The sequence below is a fragment of the Schistocerca gregaria genome, chromosome 6, assembly GCF_023897955.1.
Source record: "Schistocerca gregaria isolate iqSchGreg1 chromosome 6, iqSchGreg1.2, whole genome shotgun sequence".
Classification (NCBI taxonomy): Eukaryota; Metazoa; Arthropoda; class Insecta; order Orthoptera; family Acrididae; genus Schistocerca; species Schistocerca gregaria.
Genome location: NC_064925.1, coordinates 532,559,828 through 532,573,608, shown reverse-complemented (window position 1 = coordinate 532,573,608; position 13,781 = coordinate 532,559,828). Strand labels below are relative to the sequence as shown.

The 13,781-nt window shown below is 43.4% G+C and overlaps 1 protein-coding gene across 2 annotated transcripts in view; it reads left to right on the top strand.

The window, feature by feature from the left end:
• Positions 1-871: 871 nt before the first annotated feature.
• Positions 872-13,781, top strand: part of LOC126278357 (ankyrin repeat domain-containing protein 65-like) — a 77,204-nt gene continuing 64,294 nt past the window's right edge. Inside the window, exon 1 of one of the 2 annotated variants that reach the window (XM_049978413.1) lies at positions 872-1,136. In XM_049978413.1, coding sequence (XP_049834370.1) covers positions 1,080-1,136 — 57 coding nt within the window. In that variant the 5' untranslated portion in view covers positions 872-1,079. The remainder of the gene's footprint in view (positions 1,137-13,781) is intronic. The other variant, XM_049978416.1, reaches the window with a different exon arrangement.

Genomic DNA, 13,781 nt, shown 5'->3' with positions numbered 1-13,781 from the left:
ATGGTCTCCGAGCTGATAGTCCATGGTGCTGCAAACGTCGTGGAACTGTTCGTGAAGATGGTTGTTGTCTTGCAAATTACCCCATCTGTTGACTCAGAGATCGAGACGTGGCTGCACGATCCGTTACAGCCATGCGGAGAAGATGCCTGTCACCTCGACTCCTAATGATACGAGGCCTTTGGGATCCAGCACGGCGTTCCGTGTTACCCTCCTGAACCCACCGATTCCTTATTCTGCTAACAGTCATTGGATCTCGACCAACGAGAGCAGCAATGTGGCGATACGATAAACGGCAATCGCAATAGGCTACAATCCGACCTTTATCAAAGTCGGACACGTAATGGTACGCATTTCTCCTCCTTACACGAGGCATCACGAGGCAACGCCGGTCAACTGCTGTTTGTGTATGGTAAATCGGTTAGAAACTTTCCTCATGTCAGTACGTTGTAGGTGTCGCCACCGGCGCCAACCTTGTGTGAATGCTCTGAAAAGTTAATGATTTGCATATCACAGCATTTTCTTCCTGTCGGTTAAATTTCGCGTCTTTAGAGCTTCATCTTCGTGGTGTAGCAATTTTAATGGCCAGTAGTGTATGTCCATAACTCCACAGAAAGTATAACGTTTGTTATGTTAACCTACCTCAACAGATACGCCTTTCACAGTATATATTTTCAGTTACAGATAAAAAAAACCTTATCTGAAACATCCTATATATAGATATATTCACACATCTAAGTTCGCAGAGTAGGTGTAGTGACACTCGTCGTTACATCTACTCACGGCGTACCTGGCCGGTCACTGTTTGCTAGTGCGAGGCGTCTTCAAAGCGCGTCACGAGTATTTATAGCCCGGGGCGGACTGCAGCGTCTGGCGACCTAGCGAGCGAGGAAAAAAGAAGGAAGGCGCAGCCAGAGACGTGGCAAGGCCAGGCGGGCCGCCCGGCTCACCAGCTGTGGCTGTGGCGCTGCGGTGGCGCAGCGCCGAGATACGGCCGCGATAAAAGCGGCGGTCGGCGGCCGAGATAACGAGTCGCTAGTGGCGCACCGCACCAGCGCGGACAACACGCCGGCGCTACTAGCATGGCGTCCGCGGCGACGGGGCACCTCTGCGCTGGCCACGCCGAGTTGGAGGACCAGGTGAGCGCTGCGCTGCCGCCAAGCACGCTGGGGCGACGAAGGTCATGGCACAGTGCCGCATAATCGGCATATTAAAGGGCAGTGCATTGCTGGAGCTGTCATTTGTACTCAGGTAACTCGTGTGAAATAGTTTCCAAAGTCATTATCGGCGCACGAAATTAACAACTTTAAACAGGAAACGATAGTTGGAGCTGGACTCCTTGGACATTCGATTTCGAAATTCGTTAGGGCAGGTCTTCCCAACCTGTGGTCCACGGACCCCTTAGGAGTCCACCGGCTCTTTCTAGCAGGTCCGCGGCCACCTTTCACCAAATAGTGTAAAATAATGAGTAAAATGATTGAATAAATATGTGAAAATCAAATTCATCACTATTGTTTTTTTCGTGTGAAAAACATTTGTACTTTTACTTCAGATCGTATCCCCAAGAGACTGCATACACAGTTTATTGCCGGAGAATGCGGCTTCTCTGATCGACTGTTTAGCAACAATATGTGTGTCGTTTGTGCGCCGGCTCACTGCGCTACATGCCCTCAAAACCTTTTACGCATGCGCGGAGCGAGCTTTGTCGACCAATCACAGCGCTCGCTGGCACGTTTGCGGCCCCAGGCATCATTAAATGTTAAAGTTGCCTTGTCAGTGCACTACCTGTTTCATGAGTCAATTTTTGACCAGTTTATTACTTCCAACATGTCAGGGTCATTGAAGAAGGCTGCAGTTTCTCCATCGCCTTCACAACAAGGGAAGTTTCCAGTTGAAATGAATGAGGAGGGAGGACGACCAAAGGAAGACTACATACATTTGAACATTTTTCTTCGGATTTCACGAAAAACCACACACACACACACACACACACACACACACATACAAGCGCGCGCACGCGCGCCTGCTACGAAATATGCATGCTCCTTACACAACAGTAGCCAAATAGTGGAAGTGAACGGACCATAAGCAACAGCTTGTCAACAGCGAACATTTTGGACGTGACGTTGATTGCTCTTGGAGGAAGGAAGCTCCATTGTGTGAAATTTCAATTACCAAGTAATTTTAATCAGGCTATAGTGTATTGAACAAAGGGAGTAAATCCACTAGTAAGTGTCTGGATACAGTGTGCATTCAAATTGGATCGTTAATAACAAGTTGTTTTCATTCATCTCTAAACCAAAAACTATTGATACTGGGGGAGGGGGTCATTGGGAACATGGCACCTGCATTAAGAAACTTTCAGTTCCCATGGGTTTCGCTCTGAAATTTGAAGTTACTATGCTCTTGACTGACTAGGGGTCCGTCATGGATTTTCGACTGACGAAGGGGTCCGGCATCTGAAAAGGTTGGGAAGCCCTGCGTTAGGTAATTCAGTATTCTGAGATCCACAGTGTCACGTGTGTGCCAAAAATACCAAACAGGCATTACCTATCACCACACACAACACAGTGGCCGAAGGCCTCCTCTTAACGACCGATAGTGACGGTGTTTGTGAGGAATTGTCAGAGCTAACAGACAAGCAATGCCGGCCGGAGTGGCCTTGCGGTTCTAGGCGCTACAGTCTGGAGCCGAGCGACCGCTGCGGTCGCAGTTTCGAATCCTGCCTCGGGCATGCATGTGTGTGATGTCCTTAGGTTAGTTAGGCTTAAGTGGCTTTAAGTTCTAGAGGACTGATGACCACAGATGTTAAGTCCCATAGTTCTCAGAGCCATTTGAACCATTTGAACCCAAGTTGTTAACGAGGCACTGTGCAAGCTGGTGTTGGCTCCATAGAGGTGTGGGCTGTGTTTCCATGGAATGGACTGCGTCCTACGGTCCAAATGAGCCAATGATTGACTGGAAATAGTTATGGTCGACTACTTGGAGACCATTTTCAGTCACCCATGGATTTCATGTTCCCAAACATATCACTGGGCCACACATCATCACGACTGGTTTGAGGAACATTCTGGACATTCCGAGCGAAAGATTTCGCCACCTACATCGCCCGACATTAGTCTCATCGAAAATTTATAGGATGTAATCCCGAGGTCTGTTTGTGCACAAAATCCTGCACGGGCAAAGCTTTCGCAATTATGGGCGACTATAGAGGCAGCATGACCCAGTATTTCTGCAGGGGGATTTACGACGACTTGTTGAGTCCCTGCCATGTCGAGTTACTGCACTGCGCCAGGGAAAGGGAGGTTGGTCACGATACATCTACGTCTACGTGATTACTGTGCTATTAACAATAAAGTGCCTGGCAGAGGTTTCGATGAACCACCTTCGTGCTGTCTCTCCACCGTTCCACTCTTGAAAGGCACGCGCGAAAAATAGCGCTTTCTGTGCGAGCCCTGATTTCTCTTATTTTACTGTGATGATCATTTTTCCCTGTGTAGGTGGGTGCCAACAGAATGTTTTCGCAATCGGAGGAGAAAAATGGTGATTGAAATTTCATAAGATGATCCCGTCGCAACGAAAAACGCCTTTGTTTTAAGGATTGCCACTCCAGTTCACGTATCATGTCTGTGACACTATCTCCCCTATTTCACGATAATACAAAACGAGCTGCCCTTCTTTGTACTTTTTCGATGTCATCCCTCAGTCCCACCTCATGCGAATCCCACACCACACAGCAATACTCCAGAATAGGCTGGGCAAGCGTGGTGTAAGCACTCCTTTTGCTCCTTCTAAGCGTTCTGCCAATGAATCGCAGTCTTTGGTTTGCTCTACCCACAATATTATCTATTTTATCGTTCCAATTTAGGTTATTTGTAATTATAATCCCTAAGTCTTTAGCTGAATTTACAGCCTTCGGATTTGTGTGGCTTACCACGTAATCGAAATTTAGTTGATTTCTTTTAGTACTCATGTGAATAACTTCACACTTTTCTTTATTCAGGGTCAATTCCCACTTTTAGCACCTTACAGATATCTTATCTAAATCATTTTGCAAGTCGTTCTGATCATTTGATGACTTTACAAGACGGTAAATGACAACATCATCTGCAAACAATCTAAGACGGCTACTCAGATTGTCTCTTTTGTCGTTAATATAGATCAGGGACAACAGGGAGCCTATAACACTTCCTTGGGGAACGCCGGATATTACTTATGTTTTACTCGATGACGTTCCGTCTATTACTACGAACTGTGACCTTTCTGACAGTGGCACAACTGAGGCGATATTCCGTAGGCACGCAATTTGGTTAGAAGACGCTTGTGAGGAACGGTGTCGAAAGACTTCTGGAAATCTAAAAATATGGCAACAATTTGACATCCCCTGTCTATAGCACTCATTACTTCACGAGTATAAAGAGCTAGTTGTGTTTCATAAGAACGATATTTTCTGAATCCGTGACGGCTATATGTCAATAAATCGCTTTCTTCGATGTACTTCATAATGTTCGAATACAGTATATGTTCTAAGACCCTACTGCTAATCGACGTTAGTGATACAGGCCTGTAAATCAGCGGATTACTCCTACTGACCATAATCCCCATCAATCAATCAAGCAGCTCCGTAATCTGAATTGTTTCGATTTCGTCCTTCAATCCGGCGTGGTGCAGTTCCGAGACACTCGACCAGCACTCAAAAATGGGTTGAACCAGTGTCCTACATGCGGTCTCCTTTACACGTGAGCCACACTTTACTAAAATTATCCCAATAAATCGAAGTATACCGTTCGCCTTCCCTACCACATTTCATTTCATACCGCTTTGCAGAGCTACGCCCTGGTATTGACGGTGTCAAGCAGCACACTGCTGATGCTGTATTCGAACACTACAGGTTCGTAATCTGCATTCATCATACCAATTAGAAATTACGATTAAGTGATCCTGTATCCTACAGCCATTTAACTACGACACCTTCCCCTAAACAACAGCACCATCAGAACAGCATCATCAGCAAACAGCCGCAGATTGCCGCTCACCATGTCCGCCAAATCATTGACATGTATAGACACGGTGGTCCTATTAAACGTCCATCGTTTCTCATAAACGCTCGTCGTCTTGCACGCTGTAGTGGGTGTTGTTATTTAGGAATTCCTCGACCCACTATCTATATCCGGGAATCTTCTCTGTATGCTCGTACCTTCGCCAAAGGTTTCCACTGAGGCACCGTGTCAAACGTTATTAGGAAATTCATAAATATGCAATTTTCCTGTTGCTCTTCATTCATGCTTCGTACGATATCATTTGAGAAAAGGGCCAATTGAGTTTCGCATGAGCGATGTTCTCTAAAACCGTCCTCAATCGTGGTACGAAGCTTTTCTGTATCGAGTAAATTAATTATATTTGACCTGAGAGCCTGTCAAAGATTTCTGCAGCAAACCGACATTAAGGATATTCTTCCGTACTTTGAGTGTTCATTCTTTTTTCCTTCTGATATACAGGAGTCACCTGCGCGTTTCTCCTATCGCTTGGGCCTTTGCGCTGGGCGAGGCATTCTCGATAAAAGCCGGCTGTGTACAGGAGTCTGTTCAGGGGTCAAACGACGGTATGTTTGTACGATTCTCATGCGTGAATGATTTCTTAAATGCTATATTTAAAACTTCGGCTTTCCTTTTGCTGTCTTTTTACTGCCACACCAGACTGGTCAACGAGTAACTGGATAGAAGCCTTAGGCCCGCTTAGGGATGTCACGAATGACTAGGCGATGAGTGCAGAACCCCCTTTGACGTTCCTTAAAATATTCATAAGCGAAATTGTCAAATACGGCCTGATTCCTTCTGCCTATACCCATACTGGTCGCCGTGAAATCTGTTGGTGCTGTACGATTATCGTTGCTATGTCGGCGCGAGTGTAGCGAAATGGTGACTGACTTTGCGAGCACGCGGGGATGTTACTCGCTCGTTTGTATCGGGCCTTAGGGTCTAAATTAAGTCATGGCACAGAGCACTTTGAGATAAGGTATTAATGGTTATGAATGGATATTTGGATTTCTTATGAGGTAAACAACTTACATCTTATAGCAACAACTTAACTCTCATTAACTATTCAGACTATGTATTGGATTCGCAACAGGCGTATTACTATAAAAACTGTTTACCGAAATGTACTCAGGATTTGAAATCGTTTGGACCTTTTTGTAATAAAACTGCAATTCCTGCCCAACCACAACCCTCCACGCTGTGTTCTTCGAAGAGCAGAGTGACGGACAATGTGATGGCTGGATATTGATAAATGTTCTGCTATATAACTCAAAAACCATTCCCTTAGAGTCTAAAGAGGAAACAGTTCTTTCTGTGGCTTCAATGACAGTTCCTCGTTCGAATGTGCATTTAAAAATAAAAAGGAAGATTAGGTTTCCACTTACGATTAACAACTTACGTTCAACGACTGGGTCATTGGAGACGCAGCACAGGCTATCAGCCGTGTCACTTTCAAAGAAAGCTTCCTTTATTTGCGTTAAATACTTTGCAGAAACCATGGGAGACATAAACATTTAATGGCGAATAGGGTTTGAACCTCCATCCTCCCGTTTGCGTGTCCAGTGTCTTAACTTGTTCCACATTCAACAAGACCTTTCTGTTTATGATCTGTTGAGGGGCGCTAGCATATCAGTTTTTACTTACAGATATTTATAATCTATTCTTGTTATACGAGGGACGTTCGAAAGTAACTTTCGTCATTGTTTTTCACATGGAAAGTTTATTGCCAAAAGCAAATACACAGTGGCATCATGAACTACATATCTTGCGCCATTTTCGACATAGTGGCCACTGACATTCAGACATTTATCGTAGCGTGCAGTCATTTTGGAGAAATCGCTCTGGCAAAAGTCGGTGCCCTTCGATGCAAAGAACTAGTGCACAGACTACTCCACCTCAACACAATTTTGGAAGTGACGTCCTAAGACTGCGGCTTTCAGTGCAGGGAACAACTAAAAGCCCTTCTCTCAACACGCAACACCAGCGACCAACCATTTGACAAGACATGACGTCTTCATCATACACGGACGGTAGGCGTCGATGGATAACGAAAACAATAGTTCAACAATAGTCTTTCGGTCCAGATGGTATACCAATCAGGTTCCTTTCAGAGAATGCAGACACAATAGCGCTTTTCTTAGCAATCATATACAACCGCTCACCTGACGAATGGTCTGTTCCTAAAGACTGGAAAGTAGCACAGGTCACATCAATATTGAAGAAAGGGAATATGAGTAACCCACTGAATTACAGTCTCATATAACTGACCTCAATTTGCAGCAGGATTTTGGAGCATATACTGTACTCGAACATTATGAATCATCTTGAAGATAATGACTCATTGATATATAACCAACACGGATTCAGAAAATATCGTTCTTGTGCAACACAGCTAGTTCTTTGTTCTCATGAAGTAATGATGCCGTCGACAAGGGGTCGCAGATCGATTCCATATTACTAGATTTCCAGAAGGCTTTTGATACCGTTCCTCAAGGGCGACTATTAATCTAATTGCGTGCATATGGAGTATCGTCTGAGTTGTGTGACTGAATTCGTGATTTCCTCTCAGAGAGGTCACAGTTCATAGTGACGGACTGTAAATTATCGAGTAGAACAGAAGTGATATCTGGCGTTCCACAAGGTGGTGTCATAGGCCCTCTGACGTTCCTTTTTACAGAAATGATCTAGGCGATAATCTGACCAGCCCCCTTAGACTGATTGCAGATGACGCTGTAATTTACCGTCTAGTAAAATCATCAGACAATCAATTCCAGTTACAAAATTGATCTAGAGAGAACTTCTGTATTGTGCGAAAAGTGGCAATTGGCACTAAACAAAGAACAGTGCGAGGTCATCAACATTGGTACTAAAAGAAAAAGATACAGTTTAGGTATACGATAAATCACAGAAATCTAAGGGCTGTCAATTCGACTAAATACCTAGGAATTAAAATTAGGAGAAACTTAAATTGGAAAGACAACATAGATAAATTTGTGGGGAAGGCGAAACGAAGACTGCGCTTTGTTGGCAGAACGCTTACAAGATGCTACCAACCCACTAAAAAGGCAGCCTACATTACACATGGCCGTCCTCTGCTGCAAAATTGCTGCGCGGTGTGGGATCCTTACCATGTAGGATTGACGGAGGACATCGAAAAAGTGCAAAGAAGGGCAGCTCGTTTCATGTTATAGGGGTGCGAGTGTCACTGATAGGATACGCGAATTGGGGTGGAAGTCACTGAAACAAAGGCGGTTTTCTGTGCGGCGAGATCTATTTACGAAATTTCAATCACCAACTTTCTCTTCCGAATGCGAAAATATATTGCTGACACCGACCTACGTACGGAGAAATGATCATCTTAATAAAATAAGGGAAATCAGAGCTGGAACGGAAAGATTTAGGTGTTCCTTTTTCTCACGCGCCATTCGAGAGTGGACTGAGAGAGAAGTAGTATGAAAATGGTTCTAAGAACACTCTGTCAACTGTGAATTGCAGAGTAACCATGTAGATGTAAATGCAGATGTACCTTTGTTTCCTCTGGGTGCAAAGCTTTCAGTATTCCTGAGTGTAAGTATGATCTGATTGCTTCCTTGCACATCCGTTCCTTAGACAAATGTTGGTGAGTCCGTGTTGATACTCCAACATACGAGGGAACTCCATTCACGGTGTGTCGTCATGGGCACATTCTTTGAGTTAACTCCTTCCTGCCTTGTCACGTGTACAGGTCGGCGGGTCTTACTGCGCTGTTCCCACACGACTGGACGGCACGTACGCAACACTTAACTGTCATTACCTACGTTAGCACCGCAACGTCACACGAACGCATGGTACCAGTTTACACAACCGACAGCTCTCCAAAGCGGCCACCAGTGTGCTCTCCTAAGAGGAAGAATCATATTTGTATTAAGAGAAGCAGAACTCTCACTGAGAACCTGTTGACATGAAACATCAGAGCTGCGTCACGACAAAGCAAATAGTGAACTGCGTTTCGTACCTCACATTCTGAGTAGAAAGCGTGTAAATTCGTTGCATAGTGTCTGCAGATAAACATAGTGGATGAGCAGAAAAGGTCCCTTCGTAGTGCGTTCTCTGTTCCCCATATTAATATCTACGTTTCAAACGTTTAATAATGTCAGCGAATTTAGGAGGATAGCTACCACACTGTTCCCTCTAAGGAAACATTTATCGCCTGGCTCTTATTACCATCTTTTACAGTACCTGAATTCTCTAATGTGCTCACTTACCTCATTTCCCTGATTTAGATATCACAATTATTGCCTTCTCTACAACTGCAACCAATCCAAATTATTCCGTCGATAATTTAAGACAGACCCCATGAAACACGACCGGAGAAAGCAGTCATGTGCGTGAGGTGTGCTTGTTTGCCTGAATATGTGCGTGTGTTCCTTTTCAAAGGCAACGGCCTTGCCGCCGTGGTAGCACCGGTTCCCGTCGGAGCACAGAAGTAAAGCGCTGTCGGGCTGGGCTAGCACTTGGAAGGCTGAGCATCCGCTCTGCTGAGCGCTGTTGACAAGAAGGGTGCACTCAGCCCTTATGAGAAAAACATAGGAGCTACTTGATTGAGTAGTAGCGACTCTGGCCTCGTAGACTGGCATACCGTTGGGAGAGTTGTGTGCTGACACATGTCTCTCCATATCCGTATCCAGTGGGGCAAGTGGGCTGAGGATGGTACGGTGGTCGGACGCTACCTTTAGGCCTTCATGGCCTGATAGGCCGGAGTTCCGTTTTTCCATGAAACTGTGCTCCGTGATTTCTATAAACTTCCCGTGCCTATTACACCTACTACTCTCCTTTGCCTACAAAGTAGCATAGTACACGCGAACATGTCCGAAGAAAGTTTACTGAAAGGTCAAGCTGTTGAACACTAAGGCACTTCACTTCTTTGACATTACTACAGGCTTTAACAGAAATGATTCAGATGGAGTATGTCTAATGACGACAAGTATATTTCTGCCTGACACGTTTCATCTATGCTTGAGAAATGATACATTGCAATTGAAAAGTCTCCAAAGCTGCAATTGCAGTTGCGAGTATAATATTGCTCGTTGGAGTCAAATGGCGAACATTTTGTCATTTAGGAACTTTTGGATGACAGTGTCCATATACAAGTTGTGGCTATGAAATAATGGGACTGTTGCTATAAAACATTTTATATCAAAACCATACATATTTACTGATCGACACCCTTAATATGCTTGACTCCACTATCTATACAACGCCCCATGCCAATTTTCCGTTGGTGCAAACAGGGCTGGAAATCTTCCTCTATGAGCTCCTTGATTACGCGTGCCGATTATCCTTCCACTGATTGATCGGTATGAAATCTTTTTCCTTTGAATGTAGGTTTGACCTTGAGAAACAGATCAAAGTTATAAAACGTTACGTCGGGCGAATACGGTGGGTAGTGTTCCACGGGATGCTGTACTTTGCCAGAAACCTCTTAACAGACAATGTTGCATGAGTGCCTTGGTGCACAACGCATGACTTATTCTCCCATAGTCTGGGTTGATTTTCCTTATGTCCTCATGGAGTCGAGCACGAACCTCAAGATAGCAATGTCTGACCTTCAGGAACCGAGGGAAGATACGCAGTTCCATCAATATGTATGAAGTCGAGACCTTCCCATGTATGGATTGGCATTAGTTCCTGGATCATAAGTTCCAAACCAGATTCGCTGCATGTTATCACTACTTCCAAGAAATAAAGGTTATTTTCAACAGTATTCAAGGTGTCAGTACAAACATTTTCGTGAGCTTGTTTTTGTTCAATCTTTCGCCAACAGTTCCGCACACACTTTTCTCGTGTTAAGTTTGTTATGCGCCACATTCGACTCAGAAGACTTAACGCTTCGGCCGGCCGCGGTGGTCTCGCGGTTCTAGGCGCACAGTCAGGAACCGTGAGAACTGCTACGGTCGCAGGTTCGAATCCTGCCTCGGGCATGGATGTGTGTGATGTCCTTAGGTTAGTTAGGTTTAAGTGGTTCTAAGTTCTATGCGACTGATGACCTCAGTAGTTAAGTCGCATAGTGCTCAGAGCCATTTGAACCATTTTTTTTAACTTAACGCTTCACAGCTATTGGTCGTTGATCTTCGGCGCTTGCATACTTACTCTGTGACAGCATCAGTTCAGGTTATTTTACAGCGACACCTTGCCTAGATGGTTGCTGTCTAGAGGTATTATAATTATACGTAACAGCCAGCAGAGTAAGTAAATGGAAATATACGTAACCGCGAGTAGAACGTTGCGCAACTGCTTTCGAGGAAGTCGGAGCCTTACACTGCGCTATCATTCCGAGTCTTTTCCCTCTGCTCGTTACGCGGCAGACACCTGCGAGCGTCAAATGAAGAAGGTGTCATAAGCGTGCCTGGGACTGAAGGCCGCACAGTCATGTTTTATGCACGAGCACGGCGCAGCCAAATAGGTTCCCACGACTGCTGACTGAGTGCAATCCACTGAGCCACAAGCAAGTTTAACAGAGAGCAAAAATGTGGATCACATAACGCTGCAACTGTCGACGGTGCAGAAACGTCAATAATTCAAAGCAGAGACCCGTCCTCTTTCCACTACACAGTAATTTATAACACGGACATAAATTAAATGCCATGTCTGTGGCAGCGCATCCGTAACAATTGATATGTACTGACAGCTAGTTTGAGAGGATAAATCACTTAGCTATCGGTAACGTCACACTTAATGTATTGAATGGACTAATGTTTATTGACGGTTTTGGAATAACTTGAAGACAGACCCAAAATAAATTTCTTAATAAGCGAATTCAGTTTGTTGTACCAGAGAAAGCTTGCACAGATGAGCGAATTGAAGAAGAACGGAGAACTGACTCAGATTTAAATATTATTGTTAATTCTTCTCTTCAAGTTTGAGTCCCGCCAAACAATGATTATTTAAAAACCATAGTCTAAGAGTGATTCGAAATTTAAATGTAAAATCACTGGCTACGTTTTTTATTTGGCGTTAACATTTCAAAATGCAGTTAATTAATGACCTTTTGACTGTCTCTTTAGCTGGTGCTTGCCCTCGCCAGCGACAGCTTCAACGTTGCACGGCCTCCCGCCAACAATTCGTGCTTCAGATACGCTGTAATATTTTCCGCTTTGGATACATCGACTTCATAGGAAGGGCAATGCAAGGCTTCTCAATAAAAAAAAATTTAAAAAAAGGCTTGAAATCTCTTTCCTCAAGCAGAATTATACTATCCAAGCTGACCTTCCTACCACGAGCCACATAGCATTCTTAATCATTTCAAGAATTTCATTCGTTAATCTACTCAGATTCACATCACACCTTGGCTCAAACTTGCAGGCTACCTTCACATGTTAAACTCCGCTGTTTAGACGCTACTCAATTGGCTTGACAAACACCAATGAGAGAAAGAGCGATGAGGAAAATTTGAAAAATATTCTTAATGATTTGTGTCTCACAAAGCAACGTATGGCAGCTATTTTAATTTTAAATCTCGATGACATAACAGATGTTCGTCTATGCAGCAGTAGATTTTAGTATGTTACTGCACATACCGGTAACAAAAAGTGAATGACGTACAGCACAGCACGTTTCTGTCGGAAGAAGTAAACTCCAAAGGAAAAGAAGCAACGCCTGGCAACATACCTCAGCTGCAGTCGTTTTCTTCTTGTACGGAGATAGTCACTATTTATGTGTGAATCTGCTAATAAGGCATGTATATTTTCAACAACGAAGGTCAAACAGTTATTTCAAACATCAAACGGTGATTTGGCATAATGAGCTGTTAACTCATTAATTCAGTGATAAAGCCATTACGATAGTTTCAAAAACTAAACGCTTAAGACACGAATGCGTACACAAAGAGCGCGCTAATGATCTATACAGTAGAAAATTGCTGGAGCATAGGAAAAAAATAACGTCAAAGGAAGAATGAAGTATTTGATTTAAAATTTTAGATAATTAATAGTACATATTTGGAAGAGAGCACACGTGTCTCAAAACAATTCTCTTATAAATATATTATATGAATGTTGACGAAAGGAAAGAAAGCCATTATACGGGAAGTGCATTTTACAAATAATAGAAAAATTTAAGGAAATTAATTTAAATAGAAAGAACAAAACATACTTATACTTCTATCGCTTATCGGTGAAATTCAAACGGCTTAAGGAGAAAAGAAAATGAAAATATCCAATGGAATATGAAGACGAGTTGCTTAGTTCATAAGTTAGTTTCCAGTTCCATGGATCATTTGGACCATAAATCGTCATGGTAGGTTACGAGCTATTTCACAGTCAATAACAAAATAATTTGTAAACACAGCCACATGATGATCTTTTTCTTCTTTCAGTATACAGATGTGAGTTAGTAATTGCTCCCAACCACCTTCACACATTAAATAACTGAAATAGTTGTATGGAACAGAAAGTATTGTCAAGTAGAAACTTCTTCAGTTTGCTGACAAATTTTACTTTGCTGTCCGTCAGACATTTTACATCACTAGGCAAGTCACCAAAATTTTTGGTTGCAGTACGGTGCACCGCTCTTTGTTCTAAATATAGCCTTAATGTAAAGTAATGAGTGTAATTGTTATTCTTCATGATATTGTAATTATGTATATCATTGTTTCTTTTGAACTGCACTGGGTTATTTACAACATATTACACGAGGTAATAAGTACACTATGAAACAGTAGTCAAAGCGCCTAACTTCTTACACAGATTTCTACAAAATGACTGTGTGTGA